This window comes from Typopeltis vanoorti, chromosome 15 (genome assembly GCF_054136105.1).
Source record: "Typopeltis vanoorti isolate ZY-2024b chromosome 15, IOZ_Tvanoo_1.0, whole genome shotgun sequence".
Lineage (NCBI taxonomy): Eukaryota > Metazoa > Arthropoda > Arachnida > Uropygi > Thelyphonidae > Typopeltis > Typopeltis vanoorti.
In genome coordinates this window covers 69,776,185-69,804,019 of record NC_143563.1, presented here as the reverse complement: position 1 = coordinate 69,804,019, position 27,835 = coordinate 69,776,185, and the positions used below count along the sequence as shown (strand labels likewise).

At 35.8% G+C, this 27,835-nt stretch overlaps 1 protein-coding gene across 1 annotated transcript in view; it reads left to right on the top strand.

The window, feature by feature from the left end:
* The first annotated feature begins 1,900 nt into the window (after positions 1–1,900).
* Positions 1,901–27,835, top strand: part of Orc4 (origin recognition complex subunit 4) — a 150,865-nt gene continuing 124,930 nt past the window's right edge. Inside the window, exons 1-2 of the mRNA XM_090405112.1 lie at positions 1,901–2,080; positions 24,203–24,293. Of these exons, the coding sequence (XP_090261238.1) occupies positions 1,950–2,080; positions 24,203–24,293 (222 nt within the window). The 5' untranslated portion in view covers positions 1,901–1,949. The remainder of the gene's footprint in view (positions 2,081–24,202; positions 24,294–27,835) is intronic.

Sequence of the window (27,835 nt, the reverse complement as noted above, 5' to 3'; positions counted from 1 at the left end):
GGTTATGTAGATAGACAGTAGCTTTTGGACTAATATTAAAAAGTAGTATAAGGATTTGCAGAATGAAGGCGAAAACATGACTAGTGGTGTATCGCAAGATTCGGTTCTGGGACCACTACTGCTGATTCTGTACATATATGATATAAGAAATAAACTGAAAGGAATGAAATAAAGTGCAAAAAAGCTTCACTTCGGCGATGATAAAATTATTTAAATTAAGGGGATATTTAATCCCACATTATTTCAAAGCCGAATAAGAAGACTCTAAGATAGAAATCAAAGAGTTTCATGCCTAAAATATAGCAAACTCTAAAAGTTTGGTTATTCCAAGCGTGAGCAAACACACCTGGGTGGTACAATACCGGGCAACTCGTTGTAAAGGCGGATAAAGCTAGGATCGCAATTCTTAGTATTTGCCGTAATGTAAAATGTATTTGCCCTAATGTAAATATCCCTCAATTTAAATAATTTTAACATCGAACTCAAGCCTTTTTACTCTTTATTTCATTAATTTATCTGTGCACCTTTTGACAACTCGTACTGTAAAGTATTAAAGCTATTATCACTATAATCTTGGTATTATTTGGTCTACCTACTCACTGATGAGACCTCAATAAAGGTTGAAGCTGGTCTGGGTAGTAACCTATCTCCCTTAATGTAAAACAACATATATCTCCTAGGGGATGAGTTTTACATTAGGCCAATTACTAAGAATAGCGATCCTAGCTTTATCCACTTTTACAACGAGTTGCCCGGTATTGTACCACCCAGGTGATAGCTTACGCTTGGACTCGCCGAACTTTCATAGTTTGCTATATTCAGCATGAAACTCTTTGATTTTTATCTTAGAGTTTTCTTATTCGGTTTTGAAATAATGTGGGATTAAATATCCCTTTAATTTAAAAAAAACTGAAAGGAAATATTCAGTTGTTTGCTGACGATTCGAAATTTGGCAGAGTAATAGTGAAAATCAAGGCGATGTGCAGAGCTTGCAGAACGATTTAAATTGGCTGTTAGTATGAGTAAAAGAAAATGAGTGTCAGTTTAATGTGCAGAAATATAAAGTTATGCATATTATGCATAAAGTTATGATAAATAGATTTCAAGAATGTGTACTACATTGATTGAACTGTACTCCAGGAAATAGATAACACTAGAAATTTAGGGATGGTGATAGACAGAGAGTAAAAGTTTAGAAGAAATATTGCTAATGTAGCCGATAAGATTATATGGCTATTTAAGAACACATTAACAAGTAGAGATAGAGAAGTTGTTAATCCTCTTTTTAAGGCCTTCCACTTCTGGATTACCGAATAATCCAGTAGTGATCTCTTCTGGATTATTCTCTCCTGGTCTCCTGGGTTTCTTGAGGATGAGGAAGTGATGGAGAAGATTCAAACTCGAGCGACCAAGATGGTGAGTCGTCTGTAGAATATTCTATATGAGGATAGTTTGAGGGGATTTGGATTGCAGAAGTTGGTTGATAGGAGGAAAAGTGGAGATATGACAGAAACATTTAAGTTGCTTGAAGGGTTTTATAAGATTAATCTAGGGGAAATGTTTCAGCACTTTGCTAGAGGGGCGAGAACAAGAGATAATCCTTGGAAGTTGAATTATGGCGTGGTTAGTGGTGGTGTGATGTGTAGATTTTTTGCTTGGAGAGTTATGAACGAGTGGAATGGGTTGCCAGAGTCACTCGTTTGTCTGTTAATGGGTTGAAGGAAATTTATGATGGATTGAGTAGATAGTTTGGGTTTTCATACTCCATCAATGTTCCTTCATAATAATAATAATAATAATAATAATAATAATTGATTCTCCAGAGCGTATTAGTATATATTCCGTAATTATAGAGGGCCTTCGTTAGTGCAAAATTTTCCTATGCTTTCGCACTATTTTAAATATTGCCGTGATTCACGTGTACTGTATGTTTGTTACTTTATTTGAAAATGGGAAGGCGGAGGGGGTTATCAAATGTAAAGAATTTGGATTGTATTTTTGATATCCAAAAGAGATTAAGACAACAGCTGGTTCTTAATGGAAATTTTATCCCATTTGCGGAATATGAAAGCCATAAACGGTAATCGATCATAACTTTTCAGAATAGTAATTTACTTTGTTTTCGTAAAATTTCTTGTCATGTGGGAGTTATTAGGGCAATGAATGATGTCTTTATAGGAATAGTAATAATACACTGATGCCTTTAATACAAATGCCAGGCATAAAGAGGACGAATTAGCATCAAATTGTTCAGAGATATGTGAGTGAGTTCAGAATATGATATCTTGACAGAAGTAGAAATGCATAGCAAATTTCTGCTTGTTGGAAGGGTCAACGGCGTGGTAGAGTGTTATTATTAATAATAGATCACGAATTCTCCTTTTCGAGTGGAAGATTTAGAGGGAAATAATACTAATGGTTTTACGGATATTGGAGGTGGGTAGGACAGCACAGCAGGACTTTGCTCCATGGCAGAGATCACAGAGGGTAAAAAGCAAGAGAAAACGAGTAATCATTATGGGAGATTTTAACTACAGTAATATAAACTGAGAAGATGAAACAGTATATAATAGTAGTAGGTGAATGGAATTTCAGGAATTCTTGAGGGTCAAATGTCCTGGGCAACATGTAACTGAGGGAACTAAGGTTCAAGAGTTTTGGATTTGGTCTTATCATCAGAGGATCTCATTGTAACTGAGTTGTCATCCTTGTTCGGAAAGAGTGAATGTGTAGTCTTATCTTTGAGACCACAAAAAAAAAAGTATCAAGAAGAAAGAAATTCATGTGGGATTATAAGTATGTGATTATGGTGGATAGTTCCTGGTTAGAAGAAGAAGAATTGAAAATGAGAGATGTCAGTAGTGAATGGGAACTAGTGAAGAAATATTTATTAGCAGCAGTCGTAAGATGGTATGCTTCAAGTGAAAAAAAATAACATGTTTTGGTGTAAAGTGGATAAATTAATGAAATCAAATAGTAACTGTAGGTGAAAAAGAGATTATAAAGAGAGCAGTGGAAAACATTTGCATGAGGAATATGACTCAGGCCAGAAATGTGATGTATGGTAAGGGGAAAAAAAAATTGGAATAAAAGAAATTAACCCTGCAATTTAAGGAAAATCTTGAAGATGTCTTTTGTCATGTGTCCATTAGGAAGAGGATTTATTATTATTATTATTATTATTATTACGGGCAACTCCAGGGAGTCATTAGACTCATCGAGGGAGGCCCCAAATCATTTTCATCACAACTATTCGACATTCATACAGTATCTATCATACCTCGCCTTAAACTCATTCACTGTCACAGCATCCACCACAGACTCAGGGAGCGCATTCCACTCATTCACTACTCTAAAAGTAAAGAACCCAGCTCTAACACCTTTACTAACCACACTTTTGCCCAGTTTCCATGGATGTCCCCTAGTCCTCCCACAACCAGCCCTGTTCTCAAAAATATCTTCTGAATTAATTTTATAGAAACCCTTCAGTAATTTGAATGTCTCAATCATATCTCCCCTCCTCCGCCTATCAACCAATTTTTGCAACCCACAAATCCTCAACCTGTTCTCATACGGTTCATTCCACAGACCTGCTATCATCTTGGTCACTCGCCTCTGGATCCTCTCCACCTCCTCCCCATCAAGAAGAAACCTAGGTGACCAAATCTGAGCACAGTAGTCGAGATGAGGTCTTATCAAGGCTCGATACAGAGGAACAATAACCTGCTTGTCTCTGCTTGTCAACGTATTCTTCAGCAACCAAGTGATTTGATGAGCTGATTTGGCCACTTTTGCAATGTGTCCCCTAAATTTCAATTCCTTATCCACCAACACTCCTAAATCTCGTGCCTCATCAATTTCCTGGAGCACGGTTCCACCAATGCAGTAAACTGCCTCCCATCTTTTCACCCCAAAATGCATAACCTTACATTTTGCCACATTAAATTGACATCCATTCTCCCTAGCCCAGACCTCCAATCTATCCAAATCATCCTGCAAAATTTTGACGTCATCTGCATTCACTATTGCCCTACCCAACTTCGCATCATCCGCAAACAAATGAACTGTTCCTCTCAGATCCTTTCCTATATCATTTATGAACAAATTAAACAGCAGTGGTCCAAGAACAGACCCTTGTGGTACACCACTAGTCACAGGCCGTCTAGTGGACTCTACTCCTGAGTAAACCACTCTCTGATATCTCTCCGTCAATTTATATAGGAAGAGGGAAAAATATTGTTAGATGGAAATGAGAATTAGGTGAACAATGCAGATGACATAGTGGGGTTCAAAAGATATATTTTGGTGATTTCACCACATTTTTTTATTATTCAGTTATATAAAAAGCTGAAATAATAGTTCCCGACAAGTTTCATAAATCGTAGGATTTACATCTTCAGGGGATAAATAGCATAACTTAAAGTTTAAACAAGAGAATTAATAAATGCAAATCATAATTGTCTGGCTATTCATAAAACTCAGATAACAGAATGCAGATATATAACATTATTGAAGTTGAACAATACTGGACGATGTCACGTGTTGTTCTCGTTCATACAGTCTGAGCTCAGATTGAGGTAGATTTTTTATTAGAGCTGACCACACTTGATGGAGAATTAAACCTTGATTTTTATTGCATTGGGTTGGGTTTTTTAGCATATTAGCAGCTTCTTTAAATTTTCTTATATAACTGTTGTTTTCTATGTATGACATCGTCGTTTTATGCCAGAGTACATCGTGTCCAGTGGAAGTGGTATGGAAAGCAAGACCCGTTTTTTGTTGTCTTTTGTATTGTACGTCTTTTTGGTGTTCAGCCATGTATAATTCTCCAGATCTTCCTGTCTGTCCTACGTAGCAAATCCCGCAAAAGCAATGGATTTTGTAGACTCCTGGTTTTTTAAGAGGATGATGAGGTGGTTTTGGTGGATGTAGGAATCTTGAGATTTTTTCCATAGGAAGGAAGGCTACTTTTATGTTGTGTTTGTTCATTAATTTGGCTAGCTTATCTGTAACATTTTTGATATAAGGAAACGGGATTGCGTTTTTGTAATCCTTTTTTATTGTGTTGTTAGCTGGAGGCATTTTAAGGATTCTCTTGATAGTTTTTGTAGCATATCCATTCTGTTGGAGGATTTGTGTTAAGTATTTTAGTTCTTCATTACATCTTTCTTGTGTGCTGGAGATATTGTATGCTCTGTCTCGAAAAGAGTTTTAATTAAGCTTATTTTTTGTGAAGGATGGTGGTGTGAGGTTGCATTTAGAAATCTTCCAGTGTTTGTCGGCTTCCTATATACTGAGAAGGAGAGTTTACTTTCTTCATTAACTTCTAATAAAATATCCAGAAAAGGAAGTTTTTTTATTTGGATAATAGGGTTGTTTAATGCTTGCTTTATTGGGATATTTCATCATGTAAAAGTAGGTTTTATTACTGGATGATTGGAGAGAGTTGAAAGTTTAGAAGTGCGATTACTGAGTCTAGATATCAGTAAGGCAGTGGGCTGGATGGAATTTTGTCATATGAATGTGCTAAGGAATTGACAGCTCAATTGATTTGGTATGTCATTGAAAGTCTGGTTACAGAAAAGGTCCAAAGGATGGTAAGATAGTGTCATTGCATAAACTTGAATGGAGATGTCAAACTATGGACTAGTTTATATTTCTTCTGTAGTTAAGATTTTGGAGACATTAGTGAAATTGGAATATAGCAAATTGGACAAGCTAATGTTATGTGAAGGTCAGCATGGATTTTTTAAGGGTGTCTTTGTTTCAGTAATCTGACTACTTTTTATAATAGTTACAAGAGTGGTTGATGAGGGAAAGAAATATTGCTATGTTGTTTATGAATTTTACAAAGACATTTGACAGGGTGCCACATGGTAAATTGATATTTAAGTTGCAGCATATGGGTTTGGATGTCAGGTTAGTGAATTGGTTTGGAGAGCAGCTGTCTAATAGATATCTGAGTTGTGTATGAGGAAGTAGCATCAAGATAATGTGAAGCTGGAAAGGTTGTTAGTGATAGGCCAATGTTGTGGCCCAATAGGAGAATTTCGAGAAGTGAGCAAATGATTGGAGATATTAGTTTAATGCAACAGATGACTTGAAATCTGGTGTCCATCAATGGAAAGTTGTATAGGGTTATAGAATTACATTAGTGGAAGCAATCAGTACAAATTTCAATGTTGCAAAGGTGGTGAAGGTAACTCAGTGAATTGCTGCAAGACTGAAAAGTACGTTGATCAGCAGAGATAAGAGTGGCGATTCCATTGTATTAAGTCCTGATTACACCACACCTGGATTGTGGTGCTTAGACCTGGAAAATGGGATTTGAAAGGAATAAATTAACCTTGGAGAGGGAACAGAACAGATAACAAAAATGTCTGTATAGTGTTATAAGGATGGATTGAGAGCACGAAGATTGTAGAGGTTAACAGATGACAAAGATATAATTAAGATATTTAAACTGTTGAGAAGTAGTTATAGGATTGATATATTCTTTCTCTTGTTCTAGCATATGAAATATGCTAGAACAAGAGAAAGAATCAAGGACAGAGAACTATCTCTGGAAGTTGTAAATGGAAATGATGAGAGAAGTTTTTTTTCCTCGCACACTCTCTCTCTCATGGAGGTTGATTGGATTGTGGACTGCATTGCTTGATAGGGTGGTGAGAGCATGGATGGCTAATAAGTTTAATGAGTGTTGTCTTGTGACCTCATGGAGATTTCATGGGTGTCCTGAATAATAAATGTGTTATGAAAGTGTTCCTTTTCTTCTTGGTAGTACTTAATTTTTGCTTTAATAAATTTTAACTTCATGCCATGCAAGAAGTATTTATTAAAGAAGTTAATTTCGGATAATTTGTTTTGGTATATTATAATCTAAAAACTACCTGGAGTCTAGATTCATCAAGGAAGGTAACAGTAAGAAGTAATTAACAGATAGCTGTCATACCCTATCTTAAATTGATTGTGTCTGTACTTATCACTTCTTCTATAATGTATGGATGTAGTAACTCGCCACCATGAAAAAACAAAACAAAAAGGTCATTCCTCACTCTTATAACATCACACTTACCAAGAATGATTTCTTGTCCCTATTCATTTCTCTTGTTCAACCCCTTGGAAAAACATCACAGATATCCATATGGTAGGTGCCTCTTAATTTATGTCTGTCACATCACCCTTCCTCTGCCTGTTTATCAAACTTTACAATTTAAGTATCTTCAACCCATTATTATAGTTAATATTTCATAAACCCAGTTTGTACCTGCCTTTTTACCTTTTCCAGAGTTTGCTTCTCTTTTAGAAATCTGCCACCAAATCTCAGCACAGTCATCCAGATGTGATTTAAACAAAGCCTTGTACAGTGGAATGATTACTTCCTTTTCTCTGTTGATGTTCTTACTATAGTAGCATTTCTTTGGGTTTTTATCACTTGCTGCATGTGCTTTGAACTTTTGCAAGAGAGAAACTCTCTCTTGCTGTCCACTATGCAAAATCTCACATTTATTGGTGAATTTGCATCCTGAACTTGTCTGCCACAGAGTTGGTGTATTCAGATAACTGTGAAGTACCAGTACACTAGTATTATTTTTACTGGTTTTGTCCATCAGTATGTCCTTTGAACTTCATCTCACTTGTAGACAATTGAAAATATCTGCTTGTATGCCACTTGCAATATCATTAGCACATGGATTTAAGTGCAGTAGTCCCAGGATAGAACCATGTGGGATTCCACTGAAACTCCTATACAGTTTCCAGTGGAGTTTCTTATCTAGTCATCTGAATATCAAATCCCCATTTGCTATATTACAAATGTATTATATAATAATATCCATCATATCAATCTAGTAGATGGATATTATTTAGGGATAAGAAAGTTATTATTTCACTTTATAAGACATTAATAAGTCCACATCTGGACTTCTGCCCACAGATATGATTACTTGGATTCTTTGGTAATGAAGTGGTGGAGAGAATCTAGAAGCAAGTGACAAGAATTGTGGCAGGTCTATGGAATGCTCCTATCAGAAAAGACTGAAGGTCTCTTGGCTCCAAAAACTAGACTAGCTGATAGACATAAGAGAGGAGATATGATGGAAGCATGCAAGTTATTAAAGGAATTTTATAGAATTGGCACTGATGAATTTTTTCAGTGCAGTGCAGTGGGGAGAGAGAAATGAGGGTCAACCCTTGAAAATTGCGTAAGAATGTGATTAACAAGGGTATTAGGACTAGATTTTTTGCTTGGAGGTGGTGAATGGATGGATTTACATTGCCAGAGATGGTTGTCAGTGCTTTGTCTATGAATGAGTTCATGGAGAGGTGATAGGTATTTATGTGAGTAATGGCTAATGTGTCAATTTAGGATCTCTCATGATGAGTCTTCTGACATCATGGAGACACTGGTTATAATAACAATAGCCTCTTAAATGCTTCGCAGAATTCAGAAATTCTCATTGAATGTGAATCACCCCATCCATTATTATAGCCACCTTGTTATAAAATATAAGTAGATTACCAAAGCAAGGTCTCGCTTTTACGAACCCACATTGACCTCTATATCTTGTGTGTCCTAGTCCTAACTAGTCTCTCCAAAGCCTTAACAACCACTTCAGAAATGCAAATACATCTGTAATTTGAAATATGCTTTGCTTCCACTTTCATGCATTGGAAGCATCTTGTCATCTTTCTACTCAGCATCATCCCATCCTCATGACTCATTAAACACCAGGTCAATGAAAATGTCAATTACATAGCATATTCCTTCACAACACCTATCAGAATCCCTTATTCATATCAAGATTACTTAAAAGCTAAGACTTCCACCTCTTTTGCATGTCTCATGAATAGCTTCATAACATCTGCATTGGTTGTATCATCTTGATCCAGCAGAGTTATTCTTCTGTAATCATTTTTTTCTTATTTAAGTACATAACAGAAAATCTTTCATATTTTTCCTAGCCTGTTTTTCTAGTCTTATCATGCTCTATCCCCTTTCTTATTATACTTGTCACTCTTTTTGCCCGTGCACTTTATATTTTCTTTATAATCTTATCTTCTATATTCCTTGCTTAATTTCCCTATTCATCCATTAACACCAATTTATCCTTTTGCAGGGCTGTACTTACACTTTCCAGGGCCCAAGGTGCTAGACTAGTGCCTCAGGCCCCAAAGTTTTAAGGAGATTTACAGTATATGAGAGTAATATAAATTCTAAAAATTATATATACCATCAAGTAAAATCATGAACAGGGCAATATAGTAATTCTTAAACATTGAAAGAAAGATATTATCAATGATTCTCAACAATAAGATTTAGCAAAAAATAAATTTCAAGCAATCTACATTTACCTTAAATATATGAATGAAAAATCAAGTTAAATTAAGCTTTAAATAAATGAATAAATTAGCATCTTGATACGGTATCTAAATAAATGCTAAATATAAGTAAATAAATATAAATTCCTCGTGTTGGGATTGGCAGTAGAATACCCCAACCACACTCCTGCGTATCGTAAGAGGCAATTAATGGAGATCCAGTCCCTGGGGGTATAGCCGGGTCCCCCTTCAGGGGGTTGGAAGGGCTAATCATCCCCTCCCTGTAAAAATAATTGATTATGAAAACTGCAAATCTGGATGAACAAATGCTCCTGACAACAGACGTGACTTGTGAGATCCCAGAAGACGGTTATCTAGCCTGGTCTGATGTAGATAACGTACACACCAAGAGGAAAGCCTTTTGGAACCCTTGATGTTAAAATGATGGAATCCGAAATGAATGCGACAGGATAGGCAAGCTGGGGAGAAGCAAGAGCAGCTGTGAAGGATGGGCAGATAAAAAATCAGCGTTGCAGCCGTATGTGCCAGTAGGCACGGAAAGCATTGATGAGGATGAAATAAATATAAATGGTATTTGCATTCTTTTTTTAAAAAAAAAGGCATATAGTCTATTAGATATTAACTTGAAGCAGCAACACCCTTTTTCTGAGCTATATATATTTATTATAGTGATATAGGAAATTTAACAGAAAACAATCATAATTTTTTTTTATGTTGAGTTTTAATTATTTATACTTTTAATTCAATTAAATTGTTTGTGGCCCTTAAATTGACACTAATCCCCCCCCCCCCCAGCTAGAGCCTCGTGTGCCTGTGCATAAGTATGGCCCTGGATTTATGTACACACCATTTCAAATGATCTTATGGCCAATATTTCTTAAGTATTGCCCATGCAAAATTTTCTCTTTTCTTTCAAGTTCCTTTTTTTTTCATAGAAGTGCATCAAGTTGTTTCCTGAGCCTTTCATAAACTCTTATCCTGTAGTTTGATGTGTATCTTCATATTGTTTACCTTTGCATGCTTTGTACCTCCTATTACTTTGACATTTCTTTTCAGGCAACTCAATGGAATCAAAGCTTCATCACACGAGACCCATTCCAACCATTGTTTACATAATATTTATCATATATCTCCCTGATAAAGAACTCACAACCAGGGGCGGCTCGTGCATAGGCACTATGGAACTGCAGCACCCTCAATTTTTCTTGATATATAAATATATTTATTAATTTATTTATATTTGCTTGTAATATTTAATTTTATCATCAACAATCTTATACAATTCTCTTATTTTGTATAAAAAATAATAAAAATCCATCTTGTAGCACTTAAGAGGGCAAAGGACGCTAGCAGCATTGTGTTTACCACAGTGTCATATTACTAGGTGTGCAAGCATATGCATATCATAGTGAGATGCAAGCTATTAGCATAATGCAGCACTGTCTGTTGCACAGTTCCACTGTTGTTTATATGCAGTTTATGCCAGTAGTAGAGTTGTCGTAGTGCTTATCGTGTTTACTGCGTCTCTAAATATTTGGACATTACAATTAACGATTTAATTGTAATGTCCAAAAATTGTAAATCAATGATTCTCAACTATTCACTATCCTGCAGGCAAAATACCTAGTCTTAACAAATTTGCTAAACACATTGCAATTCCCAGGATTTTATTTTTAAGTAATTTTGAATTATACTAAACTGTATAATTTTATCGATAATAAAACAATATTTTTTCATGTTTAATTTTTTAAAAAAAATTTTTACCATACTTTTGATATTTTATCCAAAAATGTATACACTGTACTTACAGTGTGTATGTATATTTTGAAAGTTGCAGCACCCCCACGATTTCAAGCCACGAGCTGCAACTGCTCACAACCAGCTTTGGCACTATTCACTATCCTGCAGGCAAAATACCTAGTCTTAACAAATTTGCTAAACACACTTTACAATTCCCAGAAGTTGTTCTTCCCTTCCTGCTGTACATTAAAAAAAAAGAAAAAAAAAAAAAGAGAGTTCAGTGTCAAAGAAAATTTCAACTATTGGGAACATAGATTGGGTGGAGGAGGAATGATCACAGGTAGGGAAGAAAATAAAATTTATACAGCTGCTGAGAGATAATTACCTGAGGCAACATGTAATGGAGGGGACACGAGGTTCAAGAGTGACGGATCTGATCATTGTATCAGAGAACTTAATGCTAACCAATTTAGCTATGCTGCCTCTGTTGGAGAAAGTGATCATGTAGTCTTGACCTGGGAGATTGCTAGACATGATGTAGAATTTTCTATTAAGAAGGATATATGTGAACTACAAAGCAGGTGATTATGATAAGCTGAGGAGACAGTTTTCAGCAGAGCAGTGGCATAAGAATTTGAAGGGGAGAGAGATGTTGGTGTATGGGAAGTGGTCAAGGGGGGGGGTTGTTTGAAGAAAGCAGTATCTGAATGTATACCTAGAGTCAAAAGGATAAATCAAGTAGAAGTTAGATGAATGAATAGCTTCATTAAGCAGGAGTTGCACACAAAGTAAAGGTTGTGGAGGAATTATAAAGAAGCGGTTGATCAGCATGCCAATGAGCAGCATAAAGCTCAGGCAAAAAGGACAACTGATATGGTAAGGAAGGCCAAAGCTCATTATGAGAGAAAGCTGGCTGATGAAGCCAAAAACTCTGAGGAGTTCTTTTGCCATGTAAGTTAAAGGAGAAATGACCATGGAAGGATGACTTTAAAAAGTGCTGATGATGGGGAGATAACAGAACCAAACGAAGTAGTTGAATTACTGAGTGAGCATTTTGCAAAAGTGTACCATCTAGGTGGTGACATTGACTGATAGGAGAATGGAAGTTGAAGAAATGGTGGTGCTTAAAATATTGTAGAACCTCAATACAAACACACCCATGGGATTAGGTGGTGTATCGGCCCGTGTATTACGAGAATGTGCAAGGGAATTATCACCTTCTCTGATCAAGCTGTTTAATTTAAGCCTCAGTAGTGGGAAGTTGCCAATGGAGATGAAAGAAGGCAAAGTAGTCCCATTGCATAAAGGAGGCTAAGACAGAATTAGCATATTATGGGCTGATCAGCATCTCAGGAGTGATGGTTAAGGTATTGGAGAAATTGGTGAAAGACAGAATTCAGGACTAGGTGGATAGGCTTCTGATACTTTATAAGGGATGGTATGGTTTTGTAAAGGATAGGTCTTACCTTAGTCATTTGCTTTTTTTATAATCAAGCGAGTGGAGTTGGATAAGAGAAATGGCTACTCAGTGATATTACTTGACTTTGCAAAAGTATTTGACAAGATACTACATAGAACTCTACTGCATGAATTGGAGCAGATGGGAATGGATATTAATCTGGTGATTTGGATTAGAAGGTGACTGATAGACAGATATCAAAGAGGTGGTTTATGGAAGAGTTAAGCCCAGGAGAAGGCAAGTGACCAGTTGTGTACCACAGGGCTCAGTACCAATGATAAAGGAAATGATTTGACACTAACAAGCAGGGATAGAGAGGTTATTGTTACTATATATATATAAGGCTTTAATAAGGCCATCCGGACTACCGCACACAGATATGGACTCCCAGATTCTGTGGTAATGAAGTTGTGGAGAGGATCCAGAGGCAAGTGACAAAGATTGTGGCTGGTCTGTGGAATGCTCCTTATGAGAATAGATTCATGGTCTGTAGGTTTTAAAAATTAGCTGATAGATGAGAAAGAGAAGGCAAGATAGAGGCATTTAAGTTATTAAAGGGGTTTTATAGGATTGACACTGAAGACTTTTCAGTATGTGGTAAGAAGGGAGAGAACAAGGGGTCACAAGTGGAAGTTGTATAAAAGTGTGGTTACCAAGGGTATTTTAGTTGGGTTTTTTGCTTGAGGGTGGTGAATGGGTTGCCAGAGTGGTTGTGAGTGCTTCATCAGTGAATGAGTTGAAGGAGAAGTATGAGAGGTATTGTGTGAATGATGACTAGTGTGTGAATAAATGGATCTCCCACAATGAGTCTTCTGACTCCATGGAGATATCTGTATAGTAATAATTTGTAAAATTCCTTTAATAGATTATGTTTCTGTCATATTTCATGTCTCCCTTTTTCATCTGTTAGCTTGTTTTTTTGAAGCTCACAGACTTTAATTCATTCTGATAAGGAGCATTCCATAGATCTGCCACAATCTTGGTCACTTGCCTCTGGATCTTCTCTTCCACTTTTTCATCCCCATCAAATTCAGGTGACCAGATCTTTGTGCAGTAGGCCATATGTGTCCTTCAATCTTATAGAAAAGTTGAGGTGTTGAACTTTATTCATAACTTATTTTAATGGTATACTATTATTATTATTATTACCTGACACCTCCAGGGAGTTCAAAGACTCATCGAGGGAGGGCACCCACTTCACAACTCTCTGTCTCCACCACTTAATCTACCAACTACAACGAACAGCAACTACTTGCATCATCTACACCAATGCCATCTACTGCCGACCACTACCAGTAGTATTTTCACAGACAATCACAAACATCCATGGCAGGATTCAAACCTGCAGCTTTTTTTTGGCTGGAGAGCAGATACAATACCCACTTGGCCAACGAGGCCATCAAAATTTAACCAATCACCCAACCCCCGAGATTAAGAGTTTTGTGCACTACTGACTGAGCTTGCTGGGTGCTTGGTTACAACACTACATGATCACGATGCTGGTTTGAAATTCAGCAAAATATAAGCCATGGTTAATAAACATTTTTTAATGATTTAGCTTGTTTGATGTTGTAATATCATTAAAATAAGTTAGGCATATATGGTGTTATAAAGGGAAATAATTACCTACCCATCCATGCTCATCAGTGTATTTTTCAACAACCACTAATGTGATGTTGTTGTTTTGGCCACTTTTGCGATATGCCTACTAAACTTCAACTCCTTGTCCTCAATTACTCCCAAATCCCTGGCCTCATCATATTCCTGCAGTTCATTTCCATCAACATAGTATGCAGCTTATGATCTCCTTATACCAAAGTGCATGACTTATACTTGATTAAATACGCTTGGCTATTATTATTACTTAACACCCTCTGGCAACTCATCACAGGAGGCTACTCTGTACTACATGATCATCTGTTCTGCATCACTTGTACAACTATTATTTCCCACGACACAGTATTTTTGTCTTTTAATTACATTTGTTCTTTGTCAAAAAAAAAAAAAGAAAACTCTTGCTACCTCTCACTTTCACTTGAAAAAAAAAAGTGTAGCTCCTATCATCATGAAGAAAAACGAACCCAGCCTATTTCCTGTTAAGTGTTTCATGTCTCATTCTTCCAGTTGTTTTGCAAGTGCTCAAATTATGCTGCAAGTTATGTAATGTAGTTTACCAAATTAGTAGAACATGGGATTTGTGTATTATATATAGTATGTCTGTTTTGTTTCTAGCATAGTTTTAACTTTTCTCACACCTAGAAAATAGCCAGTGGTGACTTGTATTAGTTGCATATTTAGCAAAATTGATAGAAAATATCTTTTACTGTAGGTAGATTCTTTCAAATTATTCCAAAGGTTGATAGTAAATATCCCTATTTTAACTTCACTTTAATGATATTATCTGATCTTGGAATGTATTCAAGACATTTCTCAGGAAAAGAAACAGCAGATTAGCTATCTGAACACAGCTGACAGCATAATGCACTTACACTCAGAAATATCAGAAAAGGACTTCATTTTTGAATAGTGGAATTAATGGTATGATGTAGAGAATTATTTAATGTGAAGAATTGCTGTTAATTAGATGTCAGAAGAAGATTAGGAATGAACAACAGTCAGAGACCTGTCTAAAATCTGGAAGAATAGATCTATCTCCACAGGAACAAAGTTGAGGATTCTGGATGCGGCTTTTTTTTCCAGTAGTGATTTATAGATGTGAGACTTGGAACCTAAAGAAGTCAGATAAGAAAAGGATGGCTACTTTTGAGATGTGGTATTACAAAAGACTTGAGGATATCATATACTGAAAGGTGCATAAATGAATGAGTTTTAGAAAATGAATGAAAAGATCAGTAGAATTTTAAGAACTTTTGGACACATTTAAAGGATGGAAGGAGGACTTCTCAGAACAGTAAGAGAAGGTAAAGCTCCCGGAAATAGAGGAAGGGGTATTGATCAATGAGATGGATGGATAGTGCATGTGGGGTGACTGATTTTCAGAGAGTTGAAGCCTCCAGAAAAGCATACAATAGGACTACATGGCAAGAACTTGTGTGGCACATCACCAAGCATCTGTGGATGTCCAATGAACATCTAATTTCAAATTAGATGTTCACAATCTAATTTCAGAATGAATAAGTTAGTGGAGAAAAAAAAGAAAAAAATGTGTATGTGTGTATATATAAGTATAGCAATAAATACTTTTGGGCCGCTACAGGGTGATATGCAGTATATTGCCTCTCCAGGTCATCGGTCTCTCACCCTTGAGATGTGTATTTCCACCAAAGGGTGGGGGGGGGGGCTCTGGTACAACCTTTTAGCGTTCTTGCTCTCATCTTTTTAGTTGGAGGAAACTAACTAGATAGTGGATTTTACGGTCTGGTCAAATATCACCCTTCCTATTGAATGCTTGATATGGCTGACATATTTGCTTTCCACAAGTGGCATAAGGCTAGTTGAATACAAGGTAGAATTCAAACGGTTGTTTATTTAATTTAATATTCAGATTATTTAATAAGAAATCTGTCCTAGCATGGTATGGAATTGATACTGACCACAATATTTTCTGGTCTGAAACATGCTTCTTACCCTATCAGTGCTGCCAAAGTTTGAATGATTGTTTAAAGTGTGTTGAAGCCTTGCTCCACCATCATGAACCTGATTCATAATGACTTCCTCTCTCTATCAAAGATATAGGAAAGTTTCATCCAAATCAGACATTAACAATTTTTTTTTAAAAATATAATACTTCTGCTTGCATTGTTCTATTTATAACATCACACAGCTTTTACTGTTTTAAATAATCTATTATTTCCTACCTTGTATTCAAATAGCCTTTTGTCATTGATCTGTAATTTCATCATCATCATCATCAAATTCCTGCCATGTACCCTCAAGGGGTGTACAGGATATGACAGTACTACATGAAAAAATTAAATCATTACTAACTTCCTATCTACAATTTTCCTCCAAATCAGTCTGTTACTTGTCAAGACTCCAACATTATCAGATCTTATATTTCTATCGTCTAAGGCACTTTGTACCGTATCAATCCACCTATATCTTGGTCTTCCTCTGGGTCGTTTTCCTGCCAACCTGGCGGAGAACACTTGTTTTGCTAATCTTTCCTCTCCCATTCTATTTAAGTGACCATACCATCTGAGATTAGCTCTGCTAACGCATTCCTGGATGCTGACAATGTCAAGTTCTTTCCTAATATCCTCATTTTTAATATGATATTGCCATTGATGCCATCTGTTCATGCCTCTAATCTTTCTCAGGACTCTCATATCTGCGGTCTCTAGTCTTTGGTCAAGTGTTTTACTTCTGACCCAGCTCTCAGATCCATAAGTTAAAATTGGTTTGAACACAGTCTTGTATACAGCTAATTTAGTGTTCCGACTAATTTCTTTCTTATTCCATATGAATTTATTCAATTGACTTCCCACGATACCAGCTTTGCTGATTCTGTTGTCTATTTCTATATTTAGTTTACCATCTTCAGTAAAAATTGTGCCTAAGTAGCTGAAATGTTTTACTTGTTCCACAGGTTCTCCATTCGCAACACAGTTGACATTTTCAATGATTCTGCCTATTTTCATTGTCTTTGTCTTTTTATTGCTGACCTTCATACCATATCTATTACAACAGCTATTCAATTTAGTCAGAGAATCTTGCAGACTTGTAGCGGATTTATTTAGAAGTATAACATCATCCGCATAAAGCAAAGAGCTGACATTAACATCTCCAATTTTGATATCAGGTTTAATACCACATTCCTTCATAATGTGATCCATATAGATAATGAATAACAGAGGGGATAATGTACATCCTTGTCTCACACCAGATTTAACATTAAACCATCTTCCTGTACTTCCTTCAATTCTAACTGCTGACTCACAACTCAAATAAAGACTAAGTATTGCTTGATATAATGCCCCATTGACACCATATAACTGCAGCGTATTGAATAGCTTCTCTCTTGGCACCTTGTCATATGCCTTTTCCAAATCGACAAAACTTAAATACAGATCTTTGTTATATTCCCATGCTTTCTCGACTATTTGTTGTAAAGTGAAGATCTGATCCTGACAGCCCCTATTTGGCCTGAATCCAGCTTGTTCTTCACCAAGCTTTTCTTCCACAATTCTTCTCAACCGTTTCTCAAGTATACTTGCATAGATCTTGCCAGGAACACTCAGTAGGGAAATACCTCTGTAATTCTCGCATTGTTTTATTTCCCTTTTTATATATGGGTACTATGAGAGCTCTACTCCAATCATCGGGAATTCGTCCCTCTGTCCAGGCTTTCTGAACTATGCAGTGCAGCCACTTTAAGACTCTTATACCACCATACTTCAGCATTTCTGGTCGAATATCATCTACTCCTGCTGCCTTTCCACATTTCAAGCCTTTGATGGCTTTTTCTACTTCAAGTATGGATATGTATTCCTGACTGCATGCCTGGTCAGTGTTTTTTATCACTGTGCTGTCATCACTGCTTGTTTCATTTAGCAGTTTTTCAAAGTAATTACTCCATACTTCAAGGATATCTTTTTCTCCTGTTTTCATTTCACCTTTATCATCTCTAATTCCTTTTACAGCACTCTTTCTTCCATTCCTAAGCTTCTTCAACAACCTCCAGAATATTTTGCCACCTTCTTGATATTTATTTTCTATATTCTTGCCAAAGTCCTCCCATGACTTTTGTTTAGCTAGTTTTACACACTGTTTAGCTTTCTTACATTTGACTCTGTATTCTGTAAGAGTAAAAGCTGACTTATTTGCCAGGAACTTTTGATATGCTTTCTTCTTTTCCTTCACTGCCTCTTTAACTTCCTGTGTCCACCAGGGAGTTCTGATTTTTTTTATCTTTGCACACAACCTCACCACATGCCTCTCTGGCAGAATCAATCAATGTTTCCTTCAGAGTTTGCCACTGAATCTCCAAGGTTTGATTCCTGTTCTCAAACTCTTTCATTTTCTTTTCAATAATATTTCTGTATTTTAGTCTACAGTTTACATCTGAGAGCTGCTCAACTTTTATTCGCTTTAAAACTTTCTTACATGTTATTCTTTTCAATATGAAATTCAATTTTATCCTGCTCAAGACTAAATAGTGATCACTTCCAATTTCAAATCCTCTGTACACTCTGGTGTCCTGCACCAGGGAGAAAACATCACTATCAATAATAACATAGTCAATGAGGCTTTTCTTATTCCTAGCCTCTTCTCTCCATGTGAATTTGTGCACATTTTTATGTTGGAACATGGTGTTAGTAATAACCAGTCCATGTCCTGAGCAGAAATCCAACAGATATTTGCCATTATTATTAGCTTTGCTCTTTTCTCCAAATTTTCCCAAAATATTTTTGTATGTCTCACAATCATTTCCTACTCTACTATTTAGATCCCCAACAAGGACTAACTTTTCCTTTTTCATTGTGTCAGTTGCTTTTTCTAAAGCCTCAAAAAATTCCTCCACTTCTACCTTAGTAGAACCTTCTGTGGGACCATAGGCACAAATAAGTCTCATTGTCCAGTTCCCCATTCTCATATTTGCCCACATTACTCTACTTGAGACTGACTGCCATTCAAGAAGATTAGCCTCGTATTTTGTGTTGAATACTATGGCTACTCCTTCTTTTCCTTGATTGTTATTGCCTGAATATAACATTTTGTATTTATTGCTCAGAAAGATCTCACCAGTTTTGGTCTTTTTTGTTTCAGTCACCTCTATTATGTCGATCTGGTACTTAACTAATTCCTCAGCTAGCTCCATTTCTTTGCCATTCAGGCTTCTTACGTTGATAGTACCGATCTTTAACTCTGGTGATGTTGAGTTGGGGTTTGTTTTCAGATTTGTTCCAGTAGCTGACTTTTCGCTGTTCGCCCTGGTTCCCTGGCGAAAACAACGGGGGCCTTGTTTAACCGGGCGACGCCCCAGCCGGCATGAAATTTTGTCATGTTGTACCATCATTTTTTATTTTGGTTTAACCAATAAGAATACAATTTGGTCGGCTAAATCCCAAATTGCCAGCCCATCCTCGTTCGTTCAGTATCAAAGTAGATACCCAACAGGGTGCACCACGAGAAGGTGAGGATTGGACATTAGGTCAGAAGCCCTGGTCGGTTCTCCGCATTCCTTTAAAGGCTATGTGGAGGTCTCCTCTCAGTTATACAGCTTTGACCCTTAAGCACCCCGATCTGTAATTTTTGTGTTTGAAATATTTGACTATTCAAGTTTATTACTTTATTCATCCTTTTCCTTGTGTTCTTGTGCTAATTTGTCCACAAGTATAATGTTTCTGCTTGCATTGTTTTATTTATAACATCACACAGCTTTTACTGTTTTAACTAATCTATTATTTCCTACCTTGTATTCAAATAGCCTTATGTCATTGATCTGTAATTTTTGTGTTTGAAATAAATATTTGGCTATTCAAGTTTATTACTTTATTCATCCTTTTCCTTGTGTTCTTGTGCTAATTTGTCCACAAGTATAAAAAATCTGTAAATGGAAACCAGATGCTTTTTTGTATTGTTGACATGTCAATATTTACTCTCACTATGGTCTCCTGCTCTTTTTCTCTTCACTTCTGCAATACTGACATGACTGTAACTCTAAATCAATATAGCATCACTGCAGTTCAAATAAAATGCAAGCCTCCCTCAAAATCCCCCCCCCCACTAATTAAAAATCTTAAAGAAATATTGCAGAAAAAATTCCAATATTCACTTCACTGACATTTGTGGAATACACCAACTTAAGACCACATCTGGACTATCATGGACAGATCTGGTCACCTGGATTCCTTAGTGATGAAGATGTGGTGGAGAGGATCCAGAAGTTAGCGACAGGTCTATGGAATGCTCCCTATGAGAATAGATTGAAGGTCTGTGGTCTCCAAAAATTAGCTGATAAGCATAAGAGAGGAGATATGATAGAAGCATATAAGTTATTAAAGGGGTTTTATAGGATTGACACTGACTTTTTTCGTTATAGTGCAAGGGGGGGGAATGAGATTGTTTGCTTGGAGGTGGTGAATAGGTGGAATTTCACTGTCAGAGATGGTTGTGAGTTCTTTTGTCTGTGATTGAGTTTAAGGAAAAGTGTGATAGATATTGTATGAATAATGGCTAGCGTGTCAATATAGGGTCTCCCATGATGAATCTTCTAGCTGCACGGAGACACCAGTTATAATAATAATAATAGTCTCTCAAATGCTTTGGAATTGAGAAATTTCACTGTATTTGAATCTCCTCTTGTAATTGAATTTCTTGAGTTAAATAATGTGAACCATCACCTACAGACATTCAAACCCAATTTCTTGTTTTTCACTTGTTGTGAAAAGTTGTGGCAGTAACCCAAATTACTGTCACAACAACCGCAGTCAGTTTTAGCTGTCCAAACTTGTTCTGTATAATTCTTTCCATCATAGAGTACTACTTTTGCTTTTATGTGATCTATATTCCTTCCCAGAGGATGCATGATTTTTAATTACCTGTTTTTCATCTTCTGTGGCTTAAGATTTATTTCTTACCTCATTATGTATCACTCATCTGCTGTTTCTACCTCTTCCCTAATTCCAAAAATTATTCTGACCTCTTTGGTGACTGATTGCTTGTAATCCAACTACACTACTAGTAGTGAAGCCATCTTGCTTGGTGACTTTAATGTTCACAACTCGAGCTGGATCCCTTTTCTAGTTCCACTGATCAAGCTGGAAGAGAAATTGAGGAATTTGCTGTATGCAGTTACCCAAAGCAAATTGTACATCTATCAACCGGAATACCTGATAATCTTTTCCATTTACTTGACACTCAGGATCATTTCTTAGCCATTTTTCTTTTAGGGATGCTGTCAAGGTGATACTCCTTGATAATTCAGATCACAATCTCATCTAGGTTTCCTGCGGTAATGCCAAATGAAGATTTTTGAGACTTTTCTCCTCCTTTCCATGGTCAGACTATTGTTTTCTTTATTGGAAACAATAGTCTGACCTTTGTTGAAATTTTGTTATAGAAATTATCCATGTTGGGATGAGGGACTTCATTCCCCATTCTGTTCAGAATTCCACCCAATTTCCAAGCCATGGTTTTCCAAGAAATGTGTCAGGGTATTCCAAAATAAAAAACAGCTTGTCATAAGTGGCAAGATAAAGTCCAGCTTCATTCACAGCCTACACTGAAACCCAAGCAACATTTGCAAAACGTAACCCTGTTAAGAATGCAGCATTTGCATCATTAATAGGATTAAGTCTGATTGAAAGGATTAAATGTAGTAAACGACTTCTGCACCAATAGTAGTCATACCTTCTGGTCCCTTTTTAAAAAAACTGTTATACACAGCTGCTATCCATCTGTGTTTCATCTCTCTCTTTCACTCAGATGGTAGTGATGCAAAATCACCTAAAGATACTGCTGACCTTTTGGCATCATTCTTTTCATACAACTCCTGCATAGATGACCGATGGACCTTTTGTTTTACCAGGAATATTGCATCACATGTTTCCTGTGCCTTCTGCTAGAAAAACATCAGATAAACTTTGAACAACCAGGAAACTAAAAGGCTTCTGATCCTAAGGGTGTCTTACCAGTTGTGCTCAAGAAATGTGCTTATGAATTAACATCTGCTCTTATTCATCTCTATCCTATGATATACTCAGGATTGACATCCACCCTGCATTATGGAAGCAAGCCCATTTACATCCAGTTTTAAAAAAAAAAGATAAGTTTTATTTACTATAAAACTATCAACTTATTGCTCTCATCTCAGTGCTATCTAAAGCAGGGGTCGGCAACATTTTCAGATTCGTGGGCCACATTCAACTTTTATTTTTAATAATCAGGCCGAAAGCATTTAATTAAGAGAAAATAGTGAGTGAAAAGATGCTTAAGTTATCAATTTTTATTATATCAATCTTAAAAAACACAGAAATATTTAAAGTACGACATTCTCGTAATGACTTTTGACATAACAGCAACACTTTTATGACAAAAAAGATGAAGGGGCTTACCCCCATTTTCAATAAAGAAGTACTTGCTGTTCCATTCATCATTAACCTTTTTTCTTCATCTGCAATTTTAAGTTTTCTTGAACTCATTTTTGAAATTTTTTTAACAAATATACATTCTCTGAAAATAATAGCTGATGTTATTAAATTATATTAAAAGACTGACCCGGGAACGTGACTGCAAAAGTGCGCCAAAATCTCGGTCGTCGTCAGATGAAATCGCCTTTGTTATCCCCACTCGTGGTGACTTATAAGGTTGATTCGTGCCAAGTTGCACGACGATATCTCGAAGTATAGGTGTAAAATTATTTTTAATTTATTATTCATATTATAAAATGTATTATTTAAATAATTCAACAGTGGGCCACATGCCATGTAAATATTGTTAGCCTTTTATGTCAGCCAAAAATGTAAGTTCGGGCTGCCGATTTGCCAACCCCTGGTCTAAAGTAATGGTACAGCCATCCTCTTCAATGCCTACAGATCTATCAGGTAATCAGTTATCACCACTCTGAATTCTCTTGGTCAAAATCCACGGTGGATATCCTCACCTATATTACCCACTTTTGGAAACATGCTTTGGCAAGGTTTGGAGAAACCCATGCTTTTTGCTCACGACATTTCCTAGGCATCTGATAGTTTGACATCTATAGCTTTTCAGCAAATTATCATCTTATGGTAATTTGATTGCAAAATGATGTAGAATGTTCTCTTTTCAATTTTTCTACTAATGCAGTTCCTCAATGTTCTATTAATTTTGTCCACCTTTCTTTTATTCACAAATAACCTTCTCTCACTGATCTCAAATCCTATAACCAACTATCTATTTTTGACTATCTAGTATCAAAAACTGTTTGGACAACTAACATTAAGAGAAAGTGGGGAGAGGGTGTGTATATTATGTTTTTACTGTTATGAATTGCCCAGCATGCATTTATTGTAAAAGAAATTCACTACACATTAACCTGATAATTATGTTAAACCATTTCATAGATATTTATTTATTAAATAACTTATTTAATAAATGTTTTAGTTTATAATTTGCTCTGCATACTTTGACCTAGCATTTAACTTTCAAAACTATCAATTATTAAAAATATTGAGAAATAGATTATGCAGTGTTAAGAAGTTAATCTCTTTATGTGCAGAATGTTGATTCCTAAATACTTCTCAGAGCCTGAGGAGGAAAGGAAATAATTCCTCTGTTTCTTAATCTGGTTCTGTACATATTATTTAACCACATCGCCGTCAATATGGATAAAATACATCACTCCTCTACACTTCGTATCCATCATATATTTCAATGTAATATCGATGGTATTACAATTTTAATATGCACTTCGCATCCATGGTAACCTGGATGTATATATACATCTTGGCCAGTTGGGTGGTTAATGCCTGGCTGTTATAAATTTTATTTATTTTTATTTTCTTTTTACTTAATAATAGTATCTGATTTTTACTATTCTGTTGTTATTGTGATCATCACATATCATGACCAGTGTATGCCTACGTAAAGGAACTATTGCAATATCATAGTGTGAGTGGTGGCGGGAGGACATATGCAGTAAACCGTTTTTTTTTTTTCCCCTAATAAATTTTTTCCTGCTTTTTGAGTTTTTAGATTTTCATATAATTTTTATAGTTATTTAAAAGAAATGATGAAGCAGACCATCTTGATGGGAGAAAGTAATTCTGTTTTATTAATTGGACCTCGAGGAAGTGGAAAAACAGCTGTAAGTATTTACAGATTTATTTCTTAATATTGTTTCAATCTCAACAATTGTTTTGAAGGTTTGTTTTTGTTTGAGTAGTTAGGCTTTCAGTCTGTGAAAAATAATCAGTTGTAGTTCATGATTGTCAGTAAACTACAATTTAAAATGACTGAGTCAGTAAATTATGCAGTATCAGGCCACTGATCAATTCATTATTAGATATACTACAAATGAGTCATTTTTGCAATTCATCAGTTACATTGATGATGAACCAATAGTTGTCAGCTTCTGGCTCATTGTCATTATGAAACAGTGGCAAAGATGACTATTTTGTTGTGTGAGCCAAATATGTGGTTGGATATTATGAGATTTACTGTCTTAATTACAGTATTTGGAATGCCAACTTATTGATATATTAACAAGTTCTTCATTGAGTCTACAGATTACTCGTAGGATTTATTCTGCTTAAACTAGTCCCATATAGATATTGAGCCTGGCTTTAAATTGATTCAAATTATCAGCAGTTTGAATTAATTTAAATTAATTATGCTGCCAGAATGTGGCTGCATATTTCACTTATCTTCACCTAATTCCAATTATTCTACTTAACTTAAAACTAAGTGATGATTACTTCCAATTTTAAATCCTCTCTATATACTTGAGCCATCATGTTGATATCACAGTCAATAAGATAAGAAAAGCCTCATTGACTATGGGAAGGCTAATTATCACTTGGATAAAGGATTAAACCAAGAATATAATTTCTTTGCATCTTTAATTTATAGTCTAACCAAGCGGAAAAATTTTTAATATCTATCTCTTTATCGAGGGTATTTTAATGAAAGTGTGACACCTTTTGGCTATTTGTGTGTGAAAATATGACTTCTGTATTACTTCAACCTTTATCACTTTTGGGTCTGGCTCTCACTGATGAGACCCCCAATAAAGGTCAAAACTAGTTTGTATCGTGGCCTTCCCATAATGCATAGCATTATACATATCTGTAAGGATATGTGCCTTGTATTATGGGATGCTTTGAATGACTGTTAAACAACAATCAGTGAAAGAATAGTAGTAGAAAATTTTCAAGAGCAATGCAAACAGGAATACGTATCAATACTTGAGGTAGAAAAAAGCATCAAAAACTTGAAATGTGGAGAGGTAGCTGGAGTAAATGATATTCAAATAGAAATGTTGAAATATGGAGGTATCAAGAGTTTTTCAGTGGCTACACTACATATTTCACGGGCTGTTATTATTATTATTACTGTTATTAATGTTATTGTTATAACATTAATATTGTTATAGTAATAACAATAATATTATTGTTATTACTATTATTATTATCTTGACCTCCATGTAGTCACATGACATCTTGGGAGGTAAACACTAGCCAATGTAAAGTCTGTCATACCACTCCTTAAACTCATCTACTGTCTGCACTTTCACCACCCTCTCATTTTATGCTCCTACCACTCCCCATGCAAAAAAAAAACTTACTTCTTATTCTTTTATTCACTACTTCCTTTTGTAGATTCCGGGATGGCCACTTGTCTTTGTTTTTTCCCTCTTGTTTTACTATATGAAAAATCTCAGTGTCAATATGATAATAAATCTTCACCAGATTAAATGTTTCAATCATATCTCTCCCCTTTGTTTTCTATACACCGAACTCTGCCCTCACTCTGTCCTTATAATTAATATCACTGTTCCTGATATTTTTTTATCTGTCTCTGTACCTTTTCCAAGGTTACTTCATTCCCTTACAAATTCTGGTGACCAGATCTGAGCACAGAAATCCAGTGCAGTCTGATCAAAGCTTTGTACAATGGGACTACCAGACTTTTATCTCGTGTCCTCCTTAATATTGCTGCAATTCTCTGAGATGTCTTCACAATCTTTGCAGTATGTCTTCTGAATTTCAAATTTTTATGTATAATAACCTGAGATCCCTTGCTTCCTCTACTATAATTGCACCAAATGACTACAAAGCATCCCATCTGCATATTCCAAAATTTAAAACTTTACATTCAGTTGCATTAAACTTACATCCCCATTCATTTGCTTGCCTCTCCAGCAAACGACTGATCATTTGCAAACAACTGACCATCTCCCTGTAGTCTTGTGACAATATAATTGACATAAAGATTGAACAGTGATGGTCCCAGTAATGAACTCTGGATATCACTTGTAATCTTCTTTCTTCCTGATACTGTTCCACTATACATGACTTTCTTAAATCTATCAGAAAGCTAGTCACCAATTCAATCCACTAACCAGATATCCAAACTTATATGTTGAAAATAACTTATAATGCGGCACCGTGTCAAAATCCAGAAAAATGATGGTGTATGCTTTACCCTCATCCACTACTCTTGTTACTCTATTGGGAAAGATAAATCAGATTTCTAAAATATGAGCATCCTTTAACAAATCCATTTTGTTCTGCATAAATAATATTGCCCTCATCTTCCCAATTCTGTATATGAGCTCTTACCAAATTCTCCAGAATCTCAACATCTACAGAAGAAATACAAGCAGGTATATAGTTTGATACCACCATTCTACTATCACCATTATGCATTGGCACTATCTTGCCTTCCTTCCACTCTCCAGGAACCTTTTTCCCATTGCATGACTTTCTTCAATAGCCAAGTTAATGGCATGGGCAGTTACACATCACATTCACTTAACACATTCATGTCAGGTAGTGTTTTGCATGTTTATTGTACCTGTGGGACTTCTCATTACCTTTTGTGTGCTACTTCTGTGTCAGGTGGGCAGGCAGGCTCACTGATACAAAGTTTATATACCATGTCAGTTGCAACTCCTTCAGTAGAATTTTATTTGAAGTTAGCATTTATGATCTATCGTAATGACATTGAAAATTTCAAATGTAATTGAACAAACACTTATTTCGTGTAATTGAAAATTTAGACAAATGCTTGAGTCTGTGCAGTGTAGTTTCTGTTGAAGGGGACATGTTTTATTAGGTAATGCCTTTTTTATCCCAGTTTTCTCTAATTGCACCTATTTGTTGACAAACATATTACATAGACTGCAGTTATCACTGTACCTTATTCAGTGTTTCAATAAAACTACTTGTTTTTTTTTTTGCATCTGTTCATTATATTCCCTATATTGTTCACTATATAGGGAATATATATAGTGACAATATCATTAGTTATCATCCACTTCCAGTCTTTGGACAGTATATATGTAAGGAGTAAAAATTTATCTATTCCTAACCAAAAATGAATCCTTCTATATTCTTAAAGAAGAATGCATCTGATGAAAGCCAGCAGACTAGAAACACATGTGGAAAATGCACATGTTCTAGTGACGAGGTTCCTGGGCTGTTGTCAAAAAGAAAAAAAAATGCATCTGATGAAGTTTGAATTTTTGATGCAGTGAATGATTCAGATAATGATTTCAATCGGGTATTGTATTTAGAGAATACAATACCCGATTGAATACAATACCCCGTGAACACACGGATACAGCCAAGAATACCTTGAGGCATAGGAGTGACCATTCTATCCTCGTATTTCGGTTACGAAATC